Below are 27,278 nucleotides of genomic sequence, written 5' to 3'. Positions count from 1 at the left end.
TCCGGGGCACCGAGGCGGCTTCCGGCGGGGTGACCTGGGCGCGCAGGCCTCGCGGCACCGGGAGCCGGAAGAGTATTCGCTGGCGGCAGGTAACCGGGCGGCGGGTGGGAGTGGCCCGGTGGGGCGCTGCTGACCCTCGGCAGGGAAGGGTGGCCTTCGTCTTGCGACCCGGGCCGGAAACTGGTTGCACTTCAGCGCGATCCACGGTGGAGTCCTTCTCGCTACCTTTCCCTGGGCTTCACCTGCTCCCCGGGATCCTGTGATTAGGGCCCTGGGGGTGGGAGTCGGGAGACGTGGGTTTCATTCTAGCCTGCGCCACTGGTTGGCTCTCTGACCGTGGTAGGATACGTCCTTTCGTGGGCTTCAGCTGCCTTATTTAGCAGATGGAGGTCGTATCACAGTGATTGTGAGCTCCTTAATGGCAGGAACTGACTTCTATTTGTGTTAGACACTGTCGCCTGTCCCGGGTACAGAACAAGAACTGTGTAGGTACTCTGGGCCTACTTAAGTTGTTTTGGCTCACAAAACTTTGAAAATCTGCCGAGAACTATTGATCTCCACCTCCCACCCAGCTCTCTAGTCCCTCCTACTCCACCCCGCCCCCCACCCTACCAAAAGCTCAGATAAAGGAAATTTGGCTTACTGGTTAAGGTAGTTCACAGGTCTCTTGATGCCCATCCAAGCATCCCAGAGCCTGTCCTGTCCTAGGCATTCAAATATTTGTAGTCACTAGATAGTAGATGCTCAGTTAATCATTTTTTTAATGCATGAATCACTATCCATTTCAAGGAGGAAGATAGATATCCTTAATTAGCAAGTTTTAATCATGGGCCTGGCAGTATGCTATTCCCACTGAAGTCTTACAGCAACTCTAAGAGAGAGGCATTATTCAGTTCCCATTTGGCAGATGAGGAAGTTGAGGCAATGGAGAATAAACTTGTTTTAGGTCATTCAGCCTCTGAATGGTGAGGGCAAGAATTCAGACCCAGGTCTGAAATTCCAAAGCCCCATGTTCTTAACTGCTAGCTGAAAAAGGACTAGATGTAGAAATATTTTTGAATGTGTTCTAGCAACTTCTGTTTTGGGATTAACTGTTGTAGTTATGCGATGTCTATCATCAAGATAGGTTGATCCCAAACCAAACATTGCATGCTGTGGAAATACTCGTCTGTCTCCTTTTCTTCCACAGTATCTGTATTGCTTGTTTAATAATATTTTATATCCTCCACTTTGTACCCATGTTATTCAGTCCTTTTATCTTCGGTGAATACTGATTCAGTTGTGTTGCGTTGTTCTGCCAGACCTCCAAAGCAGATGTTTTTAGTTATAGTTGAAATAAGAGGTGATAACGTTTAGGCATTATGTCTTTTTCTTTTCTGTACTACTTTTAAAGGGACTATATTCAGGACCTTGGAAGCACTGCCAATATGTCTGATGTTCAAGAAGCCACTAACCAGCTCCAGGATGTGAACCTTCATGAGAACCAGAGGTCTATACAAGTGACAGAAAGTAACCTCAGAAGTGAGTCTGAACATCTCCAAGTCACTATTGGAGCCACCGTGCCTACTGGTTTTGAGCAAACAGCTGCAGATGAAGTGAGAGAGAAATTGGGGTCATCGTGCAAAATCAGCAAAGACCGGGGCAAGATATATTTTGACATTGCAGTGGAAAGTCTGGCTCAGGTTTGAATGAAGCAATGTTTAAAATAGTTTTCTAAATAGATCATTTTATGGCTACTTTCTAGTTTACAGACCTCTCTGGAATCCTTACTGCTTTTCTTTGCTCTGCCCCAAATCAGGTAATTTTGAAGTATTACTGCATTTTCCATTGGGTACTGATCTGTAAGTGTGACTGCTGGGTTTGCTATAGTTTTTAGAAGTGATCCTAATATTTCCTGAGGATGAATTCACCAGAAAGGATCCTGTGAGACTTATGAAGAAATTCTCAGTATCTGCTACACCTCTTAGAATTTATTTACTTCAGCATCTAGCTGAAGTTTAGACTTCAGTGGTGAAGCATAAAGGGAGAGATTTTTCTTTTTATCTGTATCAAATTTATTCTTGCTCAAAAGTAATTAGGAATCACTGAAGGTGAGAAGTGAAGGTCAGCAAACTGCCATCCCACTAAAGTAAAAGCTAAGCTGTATCTCATCACTACATAAGCAACGTGAGGGCAGGGATTGTTGCCTGTTTTTTTTTTTTTTTTTTTTCTTTTTTTTGGTCAGTATCTCCCAAGCTCTTAGTATCTGGCATATAGTAGACACCCACTACATATCTGTGGGATGACTTGGTAAGCAAGTATTTTTCCTCCAGTGTTTTAGTTAATAACTCAGCAGCTTTGTAAAGATAGGCCCTACCATTATCCTCATTAATTAAGGATTAATTAATTTTATTCCTAAAATTGAGCTTAGGAGTAAGTAATTTGCACAGGGTTGCTTAGCTAATAATCACAGAGCTGGAGCTCAAACCCTATACAGTACCCCAGAGAGCCATGAGGGCAGTATAAAGCCCCACTTCACTGTCTTCATCTCTCCCTTCCCCCCAAACCCATGTTGCCCACATAACACTTCAAGCTTCTATCCTGCCATCTGTCTTTTTTCCTTTTCTGTAGAGGAACAGAAGCTGGGAAAATTTTTAAATACACATTATAGGTATTAGCTGCTTTAAAATCTTTGTACCTAATTTTTATATTTAAATGTTGATAGTTTATGCGCTTCAAAAGCTTTTGCAGAAGTTTGTTTCTAACATTTTTTTCCCTCCCCAGGTTCACTGTCTGAGATCAGTTGATAACTTATTTGTGGTTGTTCAGGAGTTTAAGGATTACCAGTTCAAAGAAACAAAGGTGAGCTATCCCAAACGCAGTAGCTGATTTTCAGCCATCTTCCCAAAGAGATTATTTCCACTTTTCACATTCTGTGTATCGTTTAACATTACTGCTGCTTTTATAATATAGAATACTGGGAGACTTATACAGTAAAATCCAGAGATTTATTGATAGTCCATCACAAAAGTTGCTTTTAAAAATCAGTATTGCAGGGGGTGGGGAATGGGTGAAGGGAGTCAACAGGTACAGATTTCCAGTTATAAGTAAGTCCTGGGGCTATAATGTACAGTATGGTGACTGTAATTAATAATACTGTATTGCACATTTGCAAATTGCTAAGATAGTAGGTCTTAAAAGTTCTCGTCACAAGAAAAAAAATTTTAACGGTATGGTGACAGATGTTAACTAGACTTGTGGTGATCATTTTGCAATGTAAACAAATACTGAATCATTATGTGTACACCTGAGACTAAAGTAATATTATATGTTGATTGTATTCCATTTTCTAAAAAGATGAAAGAATAACAACAAAGAAATAAAAATCAATATTGAAAAACTTATAAGAAATAGAAAAAATTGTTTGACTTTCTTACAAAAGATGGACACCTTAGATGAGCTTTACTGATGTATATGGTTTCAAAATAGAATTGCTTCTAGGCTGTGAACCAGAGTAGGTGACAGTTTGTGTCATCTACAAATAACACTTTCTCTCACCATGCTCCTTTTGCCCTGCTTTCTTCTCTAGCTTGTGTTTTGAAATAAAGCCAAAGTAATATCTAAATACTCCTTCAGTTGTTAGGATAACAGCTTTGTCCCCAACTTGTATTTAGCATCTGATTCCTAAATATTGAGACGCTGCCTAAGCTGAAGGCTGAAAATAGATCACAGTGAGTCTTTGTTATTTTTCCTGATTGCTTTTTGGTCTGGTTTCCAGAGTCAAATGCTTGAAAACTTTTTTCTTTCAGTTCTATTGCCTCTATTAGAAATAATCTTTATTAAAGTTGTGATGTGCTGCCTAATTCTCTAATTTTTATTTATTGACAACAGGTTGATTTCAAAAACCAGTCAAATTGATATGAACCCCCAACCTAGAAAAAAACAGACCTAAAAGAATTGAGACTCAAAATAGATGATAATTTTATTAACTAAAAATGTAACTTCTAACACTAGTTTTATAACCCTTCAGCCTTCTGATGGCCATTGCCAACCATATTATATCTATAAAACTAGTAAATAACAGGCAGGGTACTGACAGTTTTTGCTCTTAAGTATTTCAAAATTGTGATAGTCAATTCTATACATGAATAAATGTTAACATATTTTTTAAAACTATAAGTGTCCATCTTAAATTCTTGCCTCTAACCTACTAGGGTGTTATTAATATCTTCTTCAATTACTATGTTTTTGTCATCTTAGAATTTGTATTATTTTGAGTGTTTTTGGAGGTGAATTTGTTACTATGGAATGGTTCTATATGAGCCAGGTATTCAGAGTTGCCTTGTAAGTAACTGCAAAAGATATTACTGGTGGAAGTCCCAGAAGAAGAGCAGCAGGGATTAAGGCAGATTTTCTTTCTTTTTTTAAAAAATAATTTCACCTTTTATTTATTTATTTTTAATTTATTTATTTATTTTACTTTTGGCTGCATTGGGTCTTTGTTGTTGCACACGGGCTTTCTCTAGTTGTGGCGAGCGGGGGCTACTCTTCGTTGTGGTGCACGGGCTTCTCATTGCGGTGGCTTTTCTTGTTGCGGAGCCCGGGCTCTAGGTGCATGGGCTTCAGTAGTTGTGGCACTCGGGCTCAGTAGTTGTGGCACATGGGCTTAGTTGCTCCACAGCATGTGGGATCTGCCCGGACCAGGGCATGAACCTGTGTCCCCTGCACTGGCAGGTGGATTCTTATCAACTACTGCGCCACTAGGGAAGCCCTAAGGTAGATTTTGAAATCTCTGCAAGGGCAACTTCTCTTGTGTATGACCATGAGAATTTGTTAAGCCCTTCACTTTGTGGACTTAATTTGGAACATGCCCCCAATAAAACCTTGGTTTTTTTTTGTTTGTTTGTTTGTTTGTTTGTTTTGCGGTACGCAGGCCTCTCACTGTTGTGGCCTCTCCTGTTGCGAAGCACAGGCTCCGGACACGCAGGCCCAGTGGCCATGGCTCACCGGCCTAGCCGCTCCGCGGCATGTGGGATCTTCCCGGACCAGGGCACGAACCCATGTCCCCTGCATCGGCAGGCGGACTCTCAACCACTGCGCCACCAGGGAAGCCCTAAAACCGTGTTTTTAAACACTGGCTTCTAGTTTTCATTCTGTTGACCATCAGTTTTTCTTTGTTACGTTATACTTTCTCATGGCTTATAAAAGCCTGTTAGTTTAAGCATTCTAATGGGTTCTCTTATTTTTAAATATTCAGATGATATCATGAATTTTATTAGCCTTTTTATTAACTGATTTTAAAAAAGGCTAACTTCTGTGATTTAAATTTTTTTAAGCTAGTTTATACATGTACTTAGAGCAAAACTGTAAAGACTGAAAAGATATACAGTGCAAAGTATTCCCTTGTTTTCATACCACGTGTTTCCCTCCTTGGAGGCAACAACTATTACCAATTTCTGAGATATCCTTCTAGAGATATTTTATGTATATGTGTATTTTATTTACATATTTACACAAATGGAAGTATGACATACATACTGTCCTGTGCTGTGTTTTTTCTCATTTATCTTGGAGATCATGGCAATATCATTGTTGGATTTGACTGTATCACAATTTAATTGGTCGCATTTTAGGACATTAGGATTTTTCACAGTCTTGCTATTACAGTAGTGCAATGAACATCCTATATACACCCTTGTACATATTCAGTCTGAGGGTCATTTTTCTTTTTAATAATTTTATCCCATTGACGTTTATTGACATGACAGAAATGTTTGATCTTGGTTCTGTCACATTTATGCTACACACCTTCTGCTTTCTTCTTCTTTCTTTTTAAAAATTTATGTTATGTGTTTTCTTTGCATTTTCCCCATGCACGTGTTCTAAAATATTTGGAAGGCTTGTATTTGCTCTCTAGCTGTTACCTTTATAAATACAACTTAATCTACTGTTTCCACTACTGTATTTTTGAATCCCTACTAAGAGCAGTGATGAAATTGGCATATTTCCCACATCTCTCTTCCTTCCCTTTCACCTTCCAGTTTTATAATTTTTCTTAGTGTTGAACCACATGCCTTTAAATCCTTTAAATATACTTTTTTAAAAATCATCTTTATTTATTTATTTTAAAGATTGGATGAAACCCAAAAAGGCTTTAATGCTGCATGAAAAGTCACTGAGATTATATTCTGGAAGCACCAAACTGCCTGTGTTTTGCACTTTCTCTGCTAAGCGTTAATTTCTATCCTTTGACCTTGGGGTACGAGAGAAGAGGATATCAGTGTCCTTAACTTACTTCCCATCTTCTGTTCCCTTTCCCCTCTAAGGACAGGCCACTTTGTAACATTTACATTCTGTTTTGCAGTCATAATCCCTGTATTTGTTTTCATTTTAGTCCTATAGTTAAATTGATTATAGGCACACTGCCTGTCCTTTTGTTACAGTTTTTATCTCTTGACTGGCATGAGTTCACAAATGTTTGTCTTTCACCTTTCTGTTTGATTAATAGTTTGGGTTTAAAATTTGGAGTCACGCTTTCTTTCCTTAAGAATATCATAGACAATGTTTGTTCTCTTCTAGCATGAAATGTTGCCATGGAGAATTCTGAAGTTATCCTGTTATTTTTCCTCCTTATTTATTGCTTTCTTGTTATTTTTGCTTGATGCCCAGATGATTTTTTTTTTCAATCTTTGAAGTTCACCAGGGTACATCTCCTTGTTGCTAATTCCAGTTAAGACATGTCAGTCTGTAGAGAAATTCACTTCCATTTATGTTTCTTGAAAGTTTTCTTGAATTATTTTTTTAGTATGTTTTGTTTATTTTAACTCCCTTCATCAGGGATAAACCAGTTATACATACAGTGGGATCTCTTTGACTGTCTTTGATGTTTTATCATGTCCTCTCTAATCCTTTTTAAAATTTTTGCTCATTTTTATTGTATTTGCTTTACTTTTCTTCACATCCCTGTGTTTTCAGCGGTGGCTTTTATATGTGGTGCTTTCAATATGGTCTTCATTTTTGCAGTGGTTTGTTTTTTTATTCCACTTTTTCTTTGAAATTGACAAGATTCTGTTTCATCTCCTTCTGGCGGCTCCCCTCATCTTTTTCCTGCTTTTATATCTCTTCTTTGAGCTCTTATTTTGCAAAAGTATCTCCTTATTACATTTTTTTGATGTCATGTCAACATCTTTGATCATGGTTTTCAGCTGCTCTGTGGCAGTGTCTTTCTGGTCACTGGTTTTTGTCCGCTGTTTGTTTTTCTGTCCCTTTTCTCCATTCATGTAAGTCTGGTGCTGATAACTTTTGATAATTGCTTATCTTTGAATGAGGTAGTTCCTCTTGGGCCTACTGTTTATAGGAGGTTCAGGAACTGTTCCAAGCTAGCAAGAAATCCCCCTGGTTCACTGTGAAGTTCCTTTTGACAAAAGGTTGTGGTGAATGAGTTCTCTTCCTTTTTTTTTAAATAGCTTTATTGAGGTGTAATTTCCATACCACTTAATGAGTTCTTTTAACCATTACTTCTCCCTAGCCGGAAGCATTCAGCAGCTTCAGCGTTATTCACAATGTAGAGTATCTCTCCCCATCTCTACTCTGTTTCCAGCAAATAGAGCATGTCTGTGAGATTCCTTGTTCAGCCTCCATTTCTCTCCTCTGCTGCTGCTGGGTAAGAACAAGATCCAGGGACGGAGGCTCCCTCTCAGTGCACGTGCTTCTTCCCCGCTGTTCCAGGGAAGAGTTTACTTCCTCGTGTTCTGCAGACTGCTCTCCCCTTCGTCTGAGATCTGTAGTCATCCTCCCTCGGGTGTCTTCCTGCACCTCTGCTTTACCTTCACTGAACCTGGGAATTCTTATGTTAGAATTCTTAGGTTCTGTTTCTAGGTTACAGATATCCCGTAGATTCTATTAGGATAGAGCTGGTAGTTCTATTGTTCTTTTCTTTTAGAGTGCTTTCTGAAGAAAGAAAGGGGTGTACCAGTGTTATCCCACCATGTTAAACCTACAAGTCCTATAGATGCCCTTTATACGGAAATTGTTTGTAAATAAAATTGAATTTGCCCAACCTGAAATTACCATTATTTCGTCAGGTTTCAAGTAGTATTAGAGCCTTCACTCACTTCCAATTCAAGTTTCAGCTCCATCAGTCAGCACTGATTTCTTTCTACTTGGATCTTCAGGAACATATACTGTCTGCGCGAGCACTCTGCACCAGAACTTCTGATGGAAATGTTGTCTGTTTATGCTGTCCAGCAGGATAGCCATGTGGAGTTGAGCTAATACGACTGAGAAACTGAATTTTTAATTTTAAATCATTTAAAATATTTCAGTAGCTGTATGTGACTAATGGCTGCTGAATTGGACAGCACGGCTCTGTACCACCCATTTTCACATTTAACCACACATCCATTAGCTATTTACTGAGCACCTTTCTTACGCCAGACACTGCTCTAGATGTGTGGTTTATAGCAATGGTCAAGACAGCTAAGGTCTTTCCACCCTGTGCTTACCTTCTGGGAGGAGCCTAAACCTAATAACTTTAGATAATGTTAAGTTCTCTAAAGAAAATAAAATGAGAAAAGAATGACTTGAGAGGATTACTTTAAGTAGAGCAGGTCTCTCAAAGGATGTGCCTTTTAAATTGCTGTTAAATAATGAGAAGAGAACCAGCAATGCAGAGAGGCCATATGAAGCAAATACCTTCCAAGCAGAGGTATGAAGCTAGGGAGAGAATGATCCTGAAGTGATGTAAGAGACACAGGCAAGGGCTTCCCTGGTAGTGCAGTGCTTGAGAGTCCGCCTGCCAATGCAGGGGACACGGGTTCATGCCCCGGTGCGGGAGGATCCCACATGCCGCGGAGCAGCTGGGCCCGTGAGCCATGGCTGCTGAGCCTGCGCATCCGGAGCCTGTGCTCCGCAGCGGGAGAGGCCACAGCGGTGAGAGGCCCGCGTACCACAAAAAAAAAAAAAAAAAAAAAAAAAAAAGGAAAAAATGAGACACAGGCAAGAGTCGGATTGTTTGGGCTTTTTAAGGAAGTTAAATTTTGGGGGGTGTAATGGGAGGCTGTTGAGGGGCTTTAAGCATGATCAGATTTACTTTTCTAAAGGATGACTTAGATACTATTTAGAAATTGGATAGATACATTTTTAACTGCTTAAGGTTTGGGTTTTTTCTTTTCAAAAATAGTTAATATGTATACCCAGCACAAAATTCAAAAGGAAGTCAGTGAGAGGTAAGCTGCCCTTCCTCCCCTGTCTTTCATCCCCTCATTTCCCCTCACTGGAGGTAACCACTGTTAATAGTCTCTTATTTGCTTATATTTTATTCTTGAATCCCAGCCTCTGATCTACCATTCTGTCTTGTATTATTCTGTAGTAGCCTTAATTTGCGTAAATCTTAATTTTCAGCGAGACTTTAATTTCCTCAGTTGCAGACATTATATTATTTACTCTTTTGTCCTGTACTCCTGCCACCCCCAACATAACAATTAATGTAGTCTGTACGCAAAGTAGGGGTTTATTTGTTCAATTAAAGTGATGAGAAATGAATGAAATGAATGGATTTCATTCTCTCTTTTATAGGAGGAAGTTCTAAAGGATTTTGAGGACTTGGCTGGGAAGCTTCCATGGTCAGACCCTTTAAAAATATGGAAAATTAACACATGTTTCAAGAAAAAAAAAACAAAGCACAAAAAGATAAATCAGAATTCAAGTAAAGAGAAGATTGAAAGTGGACAAGGAGACAAAACAGATGAGAGAGATGTCAAAAAAGAGTTCACTAACAATGTCTTAGATTCACAGATCTTAGACTATTATGAAAATTCAGCCATCAAAGAAGAGATATCAACATTAGTAGGTGATGATTTGACATCTTGCAAAGATGAGACTGAGGAAAGCTCAAAAGAAGAAACTGATCCTGAAGTGCTGAAGTTTAGAGTCACATGCAACAGAGCAGGAGAGAAACATTGCTTTTCCTCAAATGAGGCGGCAAGAGATTTTGGGGGTGCTGTTCAAGATTATTTTAAGTGGAAGGCTGACATGACCAACTTTGATGTGGAGGTAAGTGCAGGCTCTTACTGTGATGATTCAAGAAGGCTATTATTATAAATGTGTAGAATTTTCAAGACTAACCCAACCTTATGGACAATTAAACTGAGGCCACAAAGCTAATAGGGTATCTTTTTTTTTTAACATCTTTATTGGAGTATAATTGCTTTACAATGGTGTGTTAGTTTCTGCTTTATAACAAAATGAATCAGTTATACATACACATGTATCCCCATATCTCTTCCCTCTTGCGTCTCCCTCCCTCCCACCCTCCCTATCCCACCCCCTAGGTGGTCACAAAGCACCAAGCTGATCTCCCTGTGCTATGCGGCAGTTTCCCACTACCTATCTATTGTACATTTGGTAGTGTATATATGTCCATGCCACTCTCTCACTTTGTCCCAGCTTACCCTTCCCCCTCCCCATATCCTCAAGTCCGTTCTCTAGTAGGTCTGCGTCTTTATTCCCATCTTGCCCCTAGGTTCTTCATGACCATTTTTTTTTTCTTAGATTCCATATATATGTGTTAGCATACGGTATTTTTCTCTTTCTAACTTACTTCACTCTATATGACAGACTCTAGGTCCATCCACCTCACTACAAATAACTCAATTTCATTTCTTTTTATGGCTGAGTAATAGTCCATTGTATATATGTGCCACATCTTCTTTATCCATTCATCTGTTGATGGACACTTAGGTTGCTTCCATGTCCTGGCTATTGTAAATAGAGCTGCAGTGAACATTGTGGTACATGACTCTTTTTGAATTATGGTTTTCTCAGGGTATATGCCCAGTAGTGGGATTGCTGGGTCGTATGGTAGTTCTATTTTTAGTTTTTTAAGGAACCTCCATACTGTTCTCCATAGTGGCTGTATCAATTTACATTCCCACCAACAGTGCAAGAGGGTTCCCTTTTCTCCACACCCTCTCCAGCGTTTATTGTTTGTAGATTTTTTGATGATGGCCATTCTGACCGGTGTGAGATGATATCTCATTGTAGTTTTTGATTTGCATTTCTCTAATGATTAATGATGTTGAGCATTCTTTCATGTGTTTGTTGGCAATCTGTATATCTTTGGAGAAATGTCTACACGACGACTCAAAACCTATGGGATGCAGCAAAAGCAGTTCTAAGAGCAAAATTTATAGCAATACAATCCTACCTTAAGAAACAAGAAACATCTCAAATAAACAACCTAACCTTCCACCTAAAGCAATTAGAGGAAGAAGTACAAAAACACCCCCAAAGTTAGCAGAAGGAAATAAATCATAAAGATCAGATCAGAAATAAATGAAAAAGAAATGAAGGAAACGATAGCTAAGATTAATAAAACTAAAAGCTGGTTCTTTGAGAAGATGAATGAAATTGAGAAACCATTAGCCAGACTCATCAAGAAAACAAGGGAGAAGACCCAAATCAATAGAAATGAAAAAGAAGTAACAACTGACACTGCAGAGATACAAAGGATCATGAGAGATTACTACAAGCAACTCTATGCCAGTAAAATGGACAACGTGGAAGAAATGGACAAATTCTTAGAAATGCACAACCTTCCGAGACTGAACCAGGAAGAAATAGAAAATATGAACAGACAATCACAAGCACTGAAATTGAAACTGTGATTAAAAATCTTCCAACAGGGCCTCCCTGGTGGCGCAGTGGTTGAGAGTCCGCCTGCCGATGCAGGGGATACGGGTTCGTGCCCCGGTCTGGGAGGATCCCATATGCCGCGGAGCGGCTGGGCCCGTGAGCCATGGCCGCTGAGCCTGTGCGTCCGGAGCCTGTGCTCCGCAACGGGAGAGGCCACAACAGTGAGAGGCCCGCGTACAGCAAAAAAAAAAAAAAAAAAAAAAATCTTCCAACAAACAAAAGCTCAGGACCAGATGGCTTCACAGGCGAATTCTATCAAACATTTAGAGAAGATCTAACACCTATCCTTCTCAAACTCTTCCAAAATATAGCAGAGGGAGGAACACTCCCAAACTCATTCTATGAGGCCACCATCATCCTGATACCAGAACCAGACAAAGATGTCACAAAGAAAGAAAACTGTAGGATATCATTAACAAGAGCATGGGCTATTGAGACAGATCTAGATCCAACTTTTGACTCCCTAACTGTGTAACTTTGGACAAGTTATTTTCTCTGAGCCTCTGTTTCAAATGGAGCCAATAATAGTTTATACCTGTGTGTCCTGAAGGTTAAATGAGATTATACATTTTAAGTATCTGGTGTGATACCTGGTCTATACTACATGCTTAATAGATGGGAGCTATTAAGACTTGAATTTTCTAATTTCTAATCTAGTGCTTTTTACAACATTATATGGACTTTCAGATTATAAAATTCAAAAGAATTAAAACAACAATTTTGTGTCTCTTGGTTTCAGACTTTGCTTCTGAAGTGGAATACATTTTTTTTTTTTTTGCAGTATGCGGGCCTCTCGCTGCTGTGGCCTCTCCCGTTGCGGAGCACAGGCTCCGGACGTGCAGGCCCAGCGGCCATGGCTCACGGGCCCAGCCGCTCTGCGGCATGTGGGATCCTCCCGGACTGGGGCACGAACCTGCGTCCCCTGCATCGGCAGGCGGACTCTCAACCACTGCACCACCAGGGAAGCCCTGACGTGGAATACATTTTTAAAACAAACCTCGACCTTCTAAAATCAGGACATCATTGCTAATACTCATGCTAGAGCCAGCTGTCCTCTTTCTTAAATTCTGCTAGATTCCCAAATCCAGATACCTCTTTTTAGCATGCTTACCCTCCTTGGTCTCAATATTCTACTATAAGGGTGATTCACATGTGAGCCATACTAACAAGTCTTTCCATCTCTGACAGCTTAAAAGGCCCCTAGCAGCTGACGTTTTCACCAAGGAGTCACATACTGTTGCTTTTGGGACACTTGAATCTGGGGCAAGTTGCCTGTTCTCTCTGTAACTTTTTTTTTTGCATATCAAATCAGAAGAACAAGTCCCCATTCTTTTTTTTCTTGTAACAGCTGTTATGAGAATGAATAGGCTAACCAGAACAGTGATGTCCAGAAGTTAGCATGGGAGCTCAGAGTACAGGTTCTGGAGCCATACTACATGGATTTAAATCCTAGTTTACAAGCTGTATAACTTTGGGCAAGTAAACTGACCTCTTTGTGCCTTAATTTCCTTATCTATAAAAGGAGGATAATAATTCCTAGCTCAGAGGGTGTGGCTGTGAAATGAGGTAACAAATATAAAGTGTGTAGAACAGTGGTTTGCATATAGCTAGGTAAGTGTTAGCTGCTGCTGTTAAGATCATGATGAGGAAATTTTAGGTGGAAGATTGCAGAACACATTTTATTTCAACTTTTATTTTTGTTTGAATAGTATATATTTAACTGTGTGTTAGAAAAACTATAACTAAGACCAAAAAGGAATATTCTTTCACAGACATTACTTGAGTCAAGTTTTAAAAAGTACTAAAAAAATAATAGGTGTTAAAGCAAATGTGGCCCATCGTTAACAGTTGGTTAATCTAAGTGAAGAGCATACTTAAGAGTTCGTTGTGCCAGTGTTCTGGTAAGCATTTCTGGATGTTTGGAATTTTTTCCAAAAAAGTTAAAAATTTTAAAAATGCATATTAAAAACCTAGAAACCTTCAAAATGTGTTTCTCTTATAAAAATTCGGGGGGAATCTGGTTATAGCTAACTTGTGAATACAGTGAATTAAAAGGAGAATAAAATAGATTAAAAATTTTTTAAATACAGTATTCTTAAATGATTTCATTTATATGAAGCTCAAAAAAAGACAAAGTAGTTTATCATGGTAGTGGTCAGATTAATGATAATTTGTAGTGGGTATTGACAGAGGGCAAGAAAAACTATATATCTTTATATGATGGTGGTTACACAGCATTTATATGTAAAAATTACTGCACTGCACACTTAAGATTTGTGCATTTTACTGTATGCAAAGTATACCTCAGTAATAAAGTAACAAAAATTAATAAAGCCTCAAATTTTAAAATCTTAGTGATAAGTACAGTTCGAATAACCCTAAAAACTATTTTATTCTTATTTTATAGGTTCTTTTGAATATCCATGATAATGAAATTGTTGTGGGCATTGCATTGACAGAAGAGAGTCTCCACCGAAGAAATATCACACATTTTGGACCCACAACTCTTAGATCTACTCTTGCCTATGGGATGCTCAGGTAAGAGAATGGGTTTGCCATGTAGATGAAAGTGACAACTTGGTTTGAATTTTCCCTTCAAAATGTAATTTTTTGTGAGGTACTGTGTTAGAATCTAGTAGTTAAGGAACAGGATAAAAAGCTAAAGCTCTCTTTCTTTGTATCCAATGTTGATTCTTTGAGATCCTGAAAATATCACTTAATTACTATCTCAATCTTCTTGATTTTAAAATGAGAACAATAGTTTTCATCTGCCTCTTGAACGTGGTTATCACGTTTCTGTTTAGAAAGGATATACTGCTTGTTGGGAACTAGAACAAATTCTGCTTTGTTTCATTTCTATGCAGTGAAGCAGATGAAAGCAGATTTTTTTTAATGTGTATAATGTATAAGTGAACACAGAGAGCTTTTACTTATGTTTTAAAATTTTATACTCACATGGAAAATTTTCCAAGAGCAAGACATAACTTTCTTTCTCCTTTGCCCTTTTCCCTTTGATTGGGCTTATGTTTTAAAATTTTATACTCACATGGAAAATTTTCCAAGAGCAAGACATAACTTTCTTTCTCCTTTGCCCTTTTCCCTTTGATTGGGTGTTTCTTTCCACCACTAGGTCGAGTTGTTTTCTCTAGGTTTCTGTTTGCCAGACTGCAAAATGGGTTTGATATTAGAGTTAAAGGATTATTAGTGAGGAGTAAATTGCAAAAACAGATGAAAAATACCTGTTACATATGGTGCCTGGCATAGCCTGGTAGTTAATTGTATTTCCTTCTCCAATCTTTGCTTCCTCTTTTACCCTGCTCATCCATGGAGTCCTAGTTCAATACAACTGGAACCTGTCAATTCAATGACAACAATAGAAAACTGCACCCGTTTGATTAAGGAAGAGTTCCTAGTCTTCATTCATTTAACAAACGTTTATTATCTACTGCCAGGCATTATGGTAGGAGCCAGGGATATGAAGAGTTATTTTGGGTGGAACTGTTAGAAACCTAAGTAAGCTAGTTTAAGATTTTTAAAAAAGTGATGATTGTGTGGGAGGGGGAATTACTGGCAAGATACTGAGAAGTCTTGGGAAATCCACAGAAAAACTAAAAGCCATATCTTAAGAAGGGTAGGAACCAGGTGTTAGAAAAGCACCAGAAACCTAGACAGTCACTTTTATCTACCCTGGGAGCCTACGGGTTCTTGTCTCTGCTCATCTGTGCAAATGGCTGCCCATCATCTAAATTTATGTATTTCCAATTTTAAATAACCAGCCAGCCCCATACTGCCTAGGTCTTCTAGCTCTTTGTTCCCATGTCTTAGAAGAGAGAATCTGGTTGACATAGTTTCAGTCATTTGTTCACCCAGACCCAGCAGCAGTGGCTGGGAGTACAGGGTTGCTTACTACCAAGAGGGTTGCCAAGGATTCTGTTGCCATGTGTTGAGGGGCAGGAATGGAGAAGTAGAGCTGGACAGGTATTACAAAAAGAATCCAGAGCTAGTCCCCAAGAATCTCAGTTTTGTCAGGGAGAACCATAATAGAACATGGAAAGAATAGTAGGACAAAAGAAGGAAAGAGAAACCTTGTCACCTGTCTGAGGAGGGGATGCATCATAGAAGAGGTAACATTTAAGCCACTAACAGTAATGCCTCTAATCCTGACTCTGTCACCTACTAGCTTTGTGTCCATGGTCAGGTTTGCATCAGCTTATCTGTAAATGAGAATAATAATAGTAACCTATCTCACAAGATTGTTAAAAGGATTAAAAGAGATAATGCATGCAAAGAGCTTAAATCCATGCCTGGCAAATACTAAGTGCTCAAAGTAAAGCAGTTATTTTATAGCAATGTTATTATCTTTAAAATTGAATTAATTAGGAAAGGAATACTGAATGAATAATTTCCAGTAAACTTATATTGATACATGTTCTACTTGACACATTTGAGTTGTTTTAAATGTAACAACACAGGTCTGTATACAAAATAACATGTGTTTTCTAAAAGCATATACACACATATATTAAAAGATCTAGAAGCTATTTCCATTTGGAAGTGAAATAGGATTTTGGATGGTAGTCGAAGGGGACTTTTAGTTATATGTAATGTTTTTGTTTTTTTAAGTGCTAGGATATAGAGTCAACATGTAATTACAAATTGATTTTTAAAATAAATATCAGTTGTTTCTTCATGCTAGCATAACAGGCCTTTGATCTTACAGCTTTAGGAATAGTCGTTGTGGAAGTCTTGTCTGTTCACATAGGCTGTTTTCTTTCTTCTCTAGGCTCTGTGCTCCTCAGCCTACTGATATAATAGTTGATCCGATGTGTGGAACAGGAGCAATATCAATTGAGGTAATAACTTTTCTTTAGCTTTTATTTATTTATTTATTTATTATTTTTTTAATTTTATTTTTGTCTGCATTGGGTCTTTGTTGCGGTGCATGGGTTTTCTCTAGTTGTGGCCAGCGGGGGCTATTCTTTGTTGCGGTATGCGGGCTTCTTATTGCGGTGGCTTCCCTTGTTGCGGAGCATGGGCTCTAGGCGCGTGGGCTTCAGTAGTTGTGGCACGTGGGCTCAGTAGTTGTGGTTTGCGAGCTCTAGAGCACAGACTCAGTAGTTGTGGTGCACAGCCTTAGTTGCTCCGTGGCATGTGGGATCTTCCCAGGCCAGGGCTCGAACCTGGGTCCCCTGCATTGGCAGGCGGATTCTTAACTGCTGCACCACCAGGGGAGCCCTTCTTTAGCTTTTAGATAAGGAAGTGATACATCCAGAATGTTCTAGAACTCATGGGTAAATTAGACATAATGAAATCACCAAGGTTAGGTCCATGGACCCAAGAGTTTTGAGTGAATTACACTAGTAAAGCTGGAACTTTTGTGATAAGGATGTAGCCACTTATTACAAATAGCCAAGGACTAGATTTAGGTTATGAGTCATGTTTAGTCACCGGATTACAGAGGAGGCTGAGAATTACAAACTGGTGAGTCCCATTTCTGTAACAGACAAACTGGTAGACTTGAACAGAAAAGATAATTGAAGGTACAAGCATGAACTGGAGGAGGGCATTTCATCTCTATAAAGTGAGACTATGCTTCTTCATCCTCCTAGGTTCTTGTAAGATGGGGAAGCCTGTGACCATTAGTTAGGTTTGTTAGGAAGTCTAGCAAGGTTACAGAGTTTTCAGAAAATACCATGACATTGAGAGGACTCAAAAACTGCCGAAAGCAAAGCAAGAAATAGAAAGGCATTTTCTAATTGGAGAACATTTAACAGGAGAGTCTCCTTGAATCTGTATTATTGAATCAATATTATCTAAACTTTTATAATAAATAATTTGGAAGAGGGCGGCAGTAAAATTGATTAAATTTGTAAAAAATTTAAATTTAAAGTTAAATTTGTAAAAAATTACAAAGTTAAATTTGTAAAAAATTGCTTTACGTAGAGTATACGTAAAGCCAATGGGAATAAACTGCAGGGAGATACTACAGATTCTGTGACTAAGCAGAAACTGGACAGATGAGCAAGTCCAAAACAACCCACAAAGGGAAAAATAATCCAGACTGCAATTAGAAAATGACATCGGCTATCTGGGAATTAGAATCCCAGTAGGAAATCATAGTAGTCTAGATGACTGCTGTTTTCTGCTAGTGTCAGCTAGAGAAATTTACTCTGGCTAAAGAGCCACACAGAGAAAACTCAGTTGTTGTCACAAAGAATTCTGGGAACAAAGCAGAGTGTGCTTCTCTAGCATTAAACTATGATGTGTCTATTGTCTGGAATACCAGTGAACGTCACTACATGTCAAGAAATATACAACAGAGCTAGAGAGAGACCAGAAGAGCTCCCAGCCCCACCAAAAAAAGAGAAAAAGATAAAAAGAAAATGTTTGCAGCATTTCCATGTAGGGGTAGGCATGAGGATGTCAATATGGAGAAACCTAAGTTGTATGATCAAAATGAATGAAATTATGAAAGGAAAGGGTATATAGACAGTTTGTTCACCAAAGTATAAAGTATTTGATTTATAATACTGCCTTTAAAACTTGGAAGTACTATAAAACCCATCTCTTTCAGGGGCTGAAAATCTCAATAGGTTTAGAAGAAAAAATGAATACTGGGCAATCAGAATCACCAGAGAGGCTTTCGTCAAACTCTACATCACCCTTCTCCATTACCCTCAAGGGTCTGGGCAAAAGAAAAAGCTAAGAAGCCCTGTATCCATAGATATGGGGGTATTACTGTTTACCAAGGAAGAGGTGTTTGTTACTCATCCCTAAACCAAGGGCAGAACTGTCTCTGCTTTCATGTCAGAAACCTTCTGTTAATCTGCATAGAACATTGTTCAGGCCTAGGGTAGTATGTCACCTCATTGCACAAATAATATGGAAAGCTCAGTATTTCTGTTCTGCTGACATGTTTTTGATTTAAAATTACAAAATCCTGGGTTTCCCTGGTAGCGCAGTGGTTAAGAATCCACCTGCCAGTGCAGGGGACATGGGTTTGAGCCCTGGTCCGGGAAGATCCCACATGCCACGGAGCAACTAAGCCCGTGCACCACAACTACTGAGCCTGCACTCTAGAGCCCGCAAGCCACAACTACTGAGCCTGAGCGCCACAACTACTGAAGCCCGCGCACCTAGAGCCCGTGCTCCACAACAAGAGAAGCCACCGCAATGAGGAGGCTGCGCACCGCAACAGAGTAGCCTCCGCTTGCAGCAACTAGAGAAAGCCCGTGTGCAGCAACGAAGACCCAACACAGCCAAAAATAAATAAAGTTAAATAAATTTATTTTTTTTAAATGACAAAATCCTTTCAAGAATATGGTGGCTATCATTCAAAAGCCTATATAATAGAGACTACACTTTAAATTCTCAAATATTCCTGGTTATCAGATTATATAAAAATTCCATAATCACAAAAGGATATAGGTTAGTCAGTTTGATTTGGTTAACGTCTTCAAACTACGTTTGTATTTAAAGTCTGTAATGCCTACTGTGTGGCAGACACTGCTGGGTGAGGGACTTAGTGACATACCAGACCTATCCTTCAGGAGTTCCCAGACGTGTTGAGCGGCAGACAGGTATAGAAATAATTAAAAAGAGAGCAAGTGCAGTGGCAGATACATGTACAGAGTGCTTTTGGAGGGGCAAATGAGAGACAGCTTGGAGAGTTGTGCTTGATGTCACAGAGAGCACGACATTTGAGCTGGGCCTTGAGAGATGAGTAAGAGTTCAGCAAACAGAACAGGAGGGCATTTCAAGCAAGGGGAATAGCAAAGTTGACAGCATGCAGTATTTTGCCACTTTAGAAAAGCACTGGATTACTGGATTGGATTGGATTGTCTTGTTTATTGACAAGTGATTGAAATGATTTTACCTTTAATCATTTTTTGGTGTTTTTTTTTTTTTGCAGTTTGCTACTTCTGTTTTCATATATACTCTTGTCTTTTAGGGGGCTACAGAATGGTCTAACTGTTATCACATTGCTGGTGATAATAATCCGTTGGCTGTGAATAGAGCAGCAAATAACATCTCATCTTTATTGACCAAGAGCCAAGTGAAAGAAGGGTAAAATTTTAACTTAAAAGATTTTGTAGCATCTCTTAGACTTAGATAATCAGTTTTCTTTTTTTAAATTATTTATTTCTTTTTGGCTGCGTGGGGTCTTCGTTGCTGCACACAGGCTTTCTCTAGTTGTGGCAGACAGGGGCTACTCTTCATTGTGGTGCACGGGCTTCTCATTGAGGTGGCTTCTCTTGTTGCAGAGCACGGGCTCTAGGCACCTGGGCTTCAGTAGCTGTGGCACGTGGGCTCAGTAGTTGTGGCTTGCGGGCTCTAGAGCACAGGCTCAGTAGTTGTGGTGCACAGGCTTAGTTGCTCTGCAGCATGTGGGATCTTCCTGGACCAGGATCAAACCTGTGTCCCCTGCATTGGCAGGCAGATTCTTAACCACTGCAACACCAGGGAAGTCCGATAATCACTTTGCATATTGGCTTTATGAACTAATACACCCAGTGTATTGTGACAGTATTATAGCCAAATGAATATATTGAGACTCCATTTAAATTTTAAAAGTTGATTGAAACTAATTTGTATTTTTAAAATATTTTAAATTTAACTATTATTTCCCCCACCCTGATGCAACTATTTTTATTTCTGTCTTCCTTTTTCTTTCCTTATTCAGATATCTTTTTTCCCATGTAGTGGAAGAACTGCATAGATTCATTTTAATTTCATAAGTTTTCCATTAGTGCATGCAGGCATCCAGCTGGGGGTTTAACAGAGGCACAAGACTGCTCTTAAGTGACTAGTGGTCTTTTCTCTGGAAGTGTTTTAGTATTGAATAAGTGATGTAGTTTGGAGAAGGCACCCTGTGAAGGGGGTGAGAGAAGGGGCCCTAGCTGTCCTCCTAGCTGTCGGGGAAGAGGACAGAAGTGGCAGCGGTGCACTCTCATATCTGAAACTTAATTGAACACAAACAAGGAACTCAATCCTCTGCTACATGCTATAAGGATTAGAGAAATACCGGGGGAAAAATAATCTAATATTCAAATATTTGCATATCCCACACGTATTAGCTTTCATGTCCTCTTGTTAGTATGCTTCAGGACCACTTTTGATGATTGTAGTCTTACAAGACCACATGGGCCCCAGGACCTAATTCATTCATAACTCAGACTGACACATAGACACGGTTTGTAATCATTTTCTCAATTCAAGATTTCTAGGTTCTTGTAAAACAAGTACATATTAAAATATTAATATTTTCTAATGTAGTTAAACAGTTGAAAACATTAAAATTTTTTCAAACGCTTTTTGTTTTTATTCAGTCTGTTTTTTAATGACTGCAGAGTATTCCATTGTACAGAAATATTAGTTTATTTAGCCTTTCCTCTGTTATTCGGCACTTAAATCTCAGAGTTGGAAAAGACCTGAAAGCTGTCCCTACAGTCCCTAAATGTCCTGTAGGAGATCCTGACCAATGGTCCTCCAGCCTGTATAAACACCTCTTATGACTCTGAAGGCGGTTGATTCCAGCTTAGCACAGCTTTGAGTGCTAGTCATATCTTTTAGGGAACTTGAATCTTTCCCTGTACCTTGTACAGATCTGGGTTTTTTCTTCCACTTGAGTCCATAAAGAAAAATCTTATCTCTGTGTCACAGTGATGATTAACATCAGATATTTGAAGGGCTACCAACCCTCCTCTCCCTCCATCCCAGCTCTCCACATCCTCTCTTCTCCAAGCAAAATATTCCAAGGTCCTTCAACCATATCCCTTTGATATCTGTGCATTGAAAGTCTGTTAGCCTCTGGGAAACTTCCCATCCTGAGATGTATGTTGCTATAGTACCTTAAGCCCTAGCCCATTGCTACAAATTGCATTGACGACACACCATCTGTGCCAGCCTTTCACCATTCTTTCAGTCTCAGCTGTCTTTGGGAAGAATTGGTTGAAATAGCACTTGGTCTGCAGTTTCCTACGAGAGGCCTCATCACAAAATTGTTTCTCTGGTCTCATCTGCTTGGAGTCCTTCATTTTCTTATAAAGTGGCAGAAATATGTAGCGGTAAGCAGATTTGGTAGGCCTTACAGGTGCTTCATATCCAGGAGCACAGGAAGTTGTTATATCCCATGATTGACCTCACAGCTGCCTCCATGACCCTTAATGTGAGGTTTATATTTGTAAGTAGAAATCAGTTGTTTTTAAGAATATTTGTTCATTTTATGCAAATTTCATGTTTATTATTTATGCATGGTATGCCTTAATATTATTTTATGTCTGTATATTGCCTATCCTCTTTTCTATGCTAGTTTTTTTTTTCCCTTTTGATTGCCAGTGCTTTGTTTTTTCATATACTATTTGTTCTGTGGTTTTATGCTTGATGCTTTTTGTTTTTTATTCCTATTTCCTATTGAGGTCTTTTCATTTGTTATCTAAAATCTTAAGTTATATGCTGTAAATGTCTTCTTTTTAATAAAAGTTTTTACTGGAGCTGACTTTTATGCTAAGTACTCCTGTTGACCATATCCTATAGATTTTGATAAATCTCTGTTTTGGTTACTTTCTAAATGGTTATATACTTGATTCTCTCTGATCTAATTGTTTAGGACAGTGCTTTTCACACTTTAATGTGCAAATGAATCACCTGGGGAACCTGTTAACTACGCACAGATTCTGATTCAGTAGGTTTAGGATGGGACCTGAGGGTCTGCATTTCCTGGCAAGCTTCCCAGTGACGTTGATGCTGCTGGTCTGTGGCCCAACTTTGAGGACCAATAGTTTACATCATTTTTTATACATAAGTAGTTAAAAGCTTTTAGTTTATTTTTATATTATGTTTTATTGTGATTAATGAATTTTTATGGTATATTTTGTTTTATATTTTGAGATTTTTCCTGAGGCGTACATGACTAGGGTTTCTTTGAAATCTGATACTTTTAAGCAAATAATTTTTCTATTTTCTGAATATTTTATATTTGGTTTTCATATCCTCTGCATCTTCACTTTTTGTCTGTTCAACCTGTACTATTTCTATCAATCTTACCTTGATTTTTTTAAAAATATTTATTTATTTTTATTATTTATTTGGCTGCATCGGGTCTTAGTTGCAGCATGCGGGGTCTTCATTGAGGCAGGCGGGATATTTCATTGTGGTGAGCGGGACTCTCTCTAGTTGTGGTGTGTAGATTTTTCTCTCTCTAGCTGTGAGTTTGTGGCACGTGGGCTCGCTCGTTGAGGCACAGGAGCTCAGTAGTTGTGGCAATGTGGGCTTAGTTGCCCCACAGCATGTGGGATCTTAGCTCCCCAACCAGGGATCAAAGCCACATCCCCTGCATTGGAAGGCAGATTCTTTACCACTGGACCACCAGGGAAGTCCTAATCTTACATTGACTTTTAATATTTTTTGCCTTTTTTGTTTTGTTTTATTGCAGCTATTGGTGCTTGTGAGTGTAACACATATTTTTAATATCTGTATTTTTTCCTATTATGTAGTGATTACCTCTATTGCATTTTTCTTAAATTCTTTATTAAATATCAATATTACATTTAATTTCTGCTCATCATCTTTGCTTTTAGTTTTTAGCCTGTGCATTATTATTACCTGTTTTAATTTTGTGTCTAGTACCTTTGCCATAATGGGGAGGATTTAAATCATTTATATTACTATATTCATTATATTCATTCTGCCTTCTGTCATTATTTTTTTGATGTTAACTTTTTTGTTCTCTTGTTTTTTTATAGTATGATACATGTTTTTTAATCTTAAGACCAGTACCTCTATATTTCCTAATTTTACATATGTTTCTTTAGGTCTCCTTTTATTGCTGTGTAGACTTACCAAACTTTATCCTTAAGATGTGTCACCTCATCAGCTTTTTTCTCTTTAGTGTTCTGGTTTTTTCCAGTGTATGTTTCATCAACAATGTTTTTACATCATCAGTTATGTAATTAACTACCTCAACGTTGTTTTCAAGTTGTGTACAGTTCTTTGTGTTAACGGTCTTTTCCCCTTAATCTGTCTTCTTAAATTATAAATGAAACAGATATAGACATCTTTTGAAAACCAACCTTAACTAATTTTTTAATTTACTTGTTTCTTACGGACTGTCATTATAAAAGTTTTAGCTTATGACCTATGCTTTCTGCCTACCTGCTACTTTAAAAATTTTTACTAAGTTGTTGATGTTGTCATTGATATTATTTTAGTTTTTGTATTTTATAGCAGTCTCTTCAGAAGAAAAGTCATTTAAAATTTCATCCTTCAGGATATGTTGAAGCACCTTTTCTTTTGTCGCTACAGCAAACTGTCCTGGGGCTTGCCCATAGATACTATTCAGTGGGATATCTGCAACTTGCCACTAAGAACTGGCTCTGTGGACATTATTGTAACAGACATGCCATTTGGAAAAAGGTGGGACTTGTAAAGAAATGAATTTTACTTTCATTTGTTATATTAGTACCCACTTGTCTTCTAAATCTGTTGTATTTTCCTTGAGCTTACTCTGTCAGAAATCTTGTTTCTTTTAGCAGACTTAACAGTTTTTCACTTAAGAATGTAACAGTATGATAGATTCGCCCATTTTGTTTCTTCTGAGAACTCAGGAATGTATTAACTACACTTTGATCCTGACCATCACAGGTTTATCCACTTTGTAGCCCCTTGTTGAATTACATTAATACTTCAGAGAAAGGTTGAGGAAAACTTGGTTATCGGGATATTTTTTAATCACTGGTTTCATTTACATAATGATTGCTTATACTCATTAAGGGGACAACTTACATAACTATTAACATGACTATTATAGTTGTCAAATCTTTTCCGTAACCAGTTCATCCCATTCAGAATTCTAAAAACTTACTAAATCTAATCATTTCATTGACATGTAATGACAAAGCTCTGGCTCTAGAAGGCAACTATTTTTCATACCTCAGGACTTTCTTATTGCAATGAGAATGAGCTTTTAGTAACTTCTCATTTCATATAGTCCTAGAAACTTATTTTTTGCAAAGGTAAGTGACTCATTAGACCTTCTTTTATAGGATGGGCTCCAAGAAGAGAAACTGGAACCTGTATCCAGCTTGCCTACGGGAGATGAGCCGTGTCTGTAGGCCAGGGACAGGCCAAGCTGTACTACTGACCCAGGACAAGAAATGCTTCATCAAGGTGCTGTACGTTAGCTTGAAAACTCAGCCCGTGACAACCTTAGGACCTTTTTAAGTACACTTGGGGATATTTCAATAAGATTTGTTTTCTCCCAGTGTTTCTTACTAAGACCCCTGGTTGGTAGAGAAGCAGTTATCAGCTAATTACTCTTCTACTTTTTGTGTGTACACAGGCATTATCTGGAATGGGACACCTCTGGCGGAAGGTACACACCGTCTGGGTCAACATAGGGGGTCTTCATGCTGCGGTTTATCTTCTGAAACGCACACCTCAAACTTCTGTTCACCCTTCGGAACAAGATGGAGAAAAAGGTCTCCTTGGTGATGCAGGGCTGAAGGTGACCAGTAGTGCTGCCAGTGCTTCCTGACAGCGGGCATGCCAGCACGGAGAACGTGCTTTGAGAGAAAAACAGTATCAGTAAAGGTGAAGTTTGGTGCAGGTCTCTTCACCCTAGATAGCAAAAGGTGTGGATAGAATGGAACAAGTCTTAAGAGAAAGCAGAGCTTTTCTTTGGAGCTGTTGTAGTTGGGCAATTAGTACTGTTCTTAAAATGCTTTAAAGATGCTAAGCCTACTAAAATACTCTGGGATTTGGGTTTAGAACATTTTATTTTCAGGCTTTTTAGCAGTTTCTGTTTTCCACTGTAGCAGGTGGAAAGCTACCCTGGCCTAAGGGAAAGGCAGAGGGCATAAACAGATCATGAGGTTACATTTCATTGCCTCTGCAGCTTTGTTATTTAGTTGTTCAGGTTCTTCACCTCAACTTTAAAAAATGAAGCATTATTTTACACTTTGTAAAATAGTGTTTGCCCTATGACAAGATGAAATCTCACAAGACCTACAGAAAAGTTTACTATCTGCTTTAAAAATTACAATATGCATCCGTTATTCAGATTAATAGAAATAGACATTTCTATTTTGTAAACAGCAGGGATTACACTGGTAGATGAAGTATGGGACCAACAAGCCATATTTAAATAAATTTTTCTTTCAGTACACAAAGGCGGTGATGCTTTTCAAAGTCAAACATAAACCTGTCAAAGTATTTCTGTTGGCTTCTCTAAAGGACTAGAGAACAAACTGATATATCTTTAAATTAAAAACTTTGTCCAAGTTCTTTTATTTTCTCTGTCACTATTCATATTTAGTTGCTTTTGCAGTAGCAGAAAGTTCTTCCCAAGACAGTGGAAAATGAAATAACCTAAACATCAAGTCCTTGTAAAAACAGTGCTTCTGTGTGACAGACTTGGGGTTTTATGTGGCATTCTGTATTGTTTACTTTGGAGTTTCTGGCTGCATTCAGCTTAGATTTTCAGTGTCATGTCGGTAACATACTAACTTTTGATGTCTCATTTAGAATAAAAGGACACAGTACTTTCCTTTGAAAGAATAGAGTTCACATTAGCAGAGAATGAATTGGAAGTAAGACATTTATAAGGGTCTTATGTCCTAGACTGGAGTTTTTAAGGTCATCAGAATGCAGTTTCGCTATTATGGGTTCAACATAGAACAAACAGCCTTTCACCTGTCACAAAAGAAACCATTTAAACCTCTAAGTGTTGGTCAGCAGTCCACAGGACTGGAAAAGTACAAGGACCATGTCTTCTCTACTGTTCATCAACTGCCTGACACATTACCTACCAGCATGGATGTTTAATATCTGTTGAACAAATGGATATTTTTGCATATTGGCTGTTTTTAAGTGTATCAAATTTGTGCTCAATATATCATAGCTTTAGTCCTATTAAATACCATCATAAAAACATGAACAGATGTGATTTAAGATGATGTAAGTATATAGTGAACATTGTAATAGTTTGCCGTCTTCCTCTCTAGTATTGTTTTGTAATCTGGTGACAGGAACAGGAAATGCGCTACATGAGGATTCAGAAAAGCTGAGATTGAATTATATATGACACTGCCACCTACTAGTTCTGTGACCTTGGTTTTAACTTTTGAAACGGACCTCCTGCACCATGGGGATGTAAAAAGATGGGGAAGGTAATCTTAGTAATCTGAAAACAGAATGACTTGAGTTATGGAGCAGACATTCGATGCATTTTAGAGAGGAAAAAAAACAACAGACATTGAGACACATTTTATAAATTTAATGAAATTAAAGGAAGATGGTTATCTCCCAGAGACAATGTACTACTGGCTAGAGGGAAACATTTGTTTAAACATTTCTTTTAAAATGATAAGACTTTCAGAAAATTTTAATTGTCAGAAAATTTAGATGTCAAATGTCAGACATGGCTCATGTCTCCACTGCAAGGACCAAAAGGTAAGCTGAAGACTGTAAAAAGGAAGTATTTTAAAAGGTCTGTAAAGTGCCTGAAGTACACTAATGCCCACAAGTGCTTAATATTTATTACTGAGCTAGGCATAGGAAAAGTAGAACATCCTTATTCTAAGCATAGCCTTTTCCAAGTTCAGATG

General features: G+C 38.5%; 1 protein-coding gene across 3 annotated transcripts; it reads left to right on the top strand.

The window, feature by feature from the left end:
• Positions 1–5: 5 nt before the first annotated feature.
• THUMPD3 (THUMP domain 3 tRNA guanosine methyltransferase) lies at positions 6–26,822 on the top strand. 3 transcript variants are annotated; one of them, XM_082639794.1, is made up of 10 exons: positions 6–89; positions 1,394–1,682; positions 2,764–2,841; positions 9,556–10,032; positions 14,081–14,211; positions 16,457–16,526; positions 19,625–19,740; positions 23,977–24,087; positions 24,717–24,840; positions 25,013–26,822. In XM_082639794.1, the coding sequence occupies exons 2-10, from the start codon at positions 1,428–1,430 to the stop codon at positions 25,205–25,207; spliced, it is 1,557 nt and encodes a 518-aa protein (XP_082495920.1). In that variant the 5' UTR covers positions 6–89; positions 1,394–1,427; the 3' UTR covers positions 25,208–26,822. The 3 variants fall into 3 exon arrangements, with proteins under 3 accessions (XP_082495920.1, XP_082495922.1, XP_082495921.1); XM_082639796.1 differs by lacking the exon at positions 6–89 and adding an exon at positions 117–206; XM_082639795.1 differs by lacking the exon at positions 6–89 and adding an exon at positions 419–485.
• Positions 26,823–27,278: the final 456 nt, after the last annotated feature.

This window comes from Mesoplodon mirus, assembly GCF_964341445.2.
Source record: "Mesoplodon mirus genome assembly, chromosome: 12".
Taxonomy (NCBI): Eukaryota; Metazoa; Chordata; class Mammalia; order Artiodactyla; family Ziphiidae; genus Mesoplodon; species Mesoplodon mirus.
Note: the sequence above shows the minus strand (reverse complement) of the source record. Positions and strands in the feature narration are given on the sequence as shown.

Coding starts and splice junctions, on each gene's coding strand:
- THUMPD3 (XM_082639794.1), top strand. CDS start 1,428: ATGTCTGATGTTCAAGAAGCCACTAACCAGCTCCAGGATGTGAACCTT. Junction 10,033..14,080: donor TGACCAACTTTGATGTGGAG/GTAAGTGCAGGC, acceptor CTTATTTTATAG/GTTCTTTTGAATATCCATGA. Junction 14,212..16,456: donor CTTGCCTATGGGATGCTCAG/GTAAGAGAATGG, acceptor TTTCTTCTCTAG/GCTCTGTGCTCCTCAGCCTA.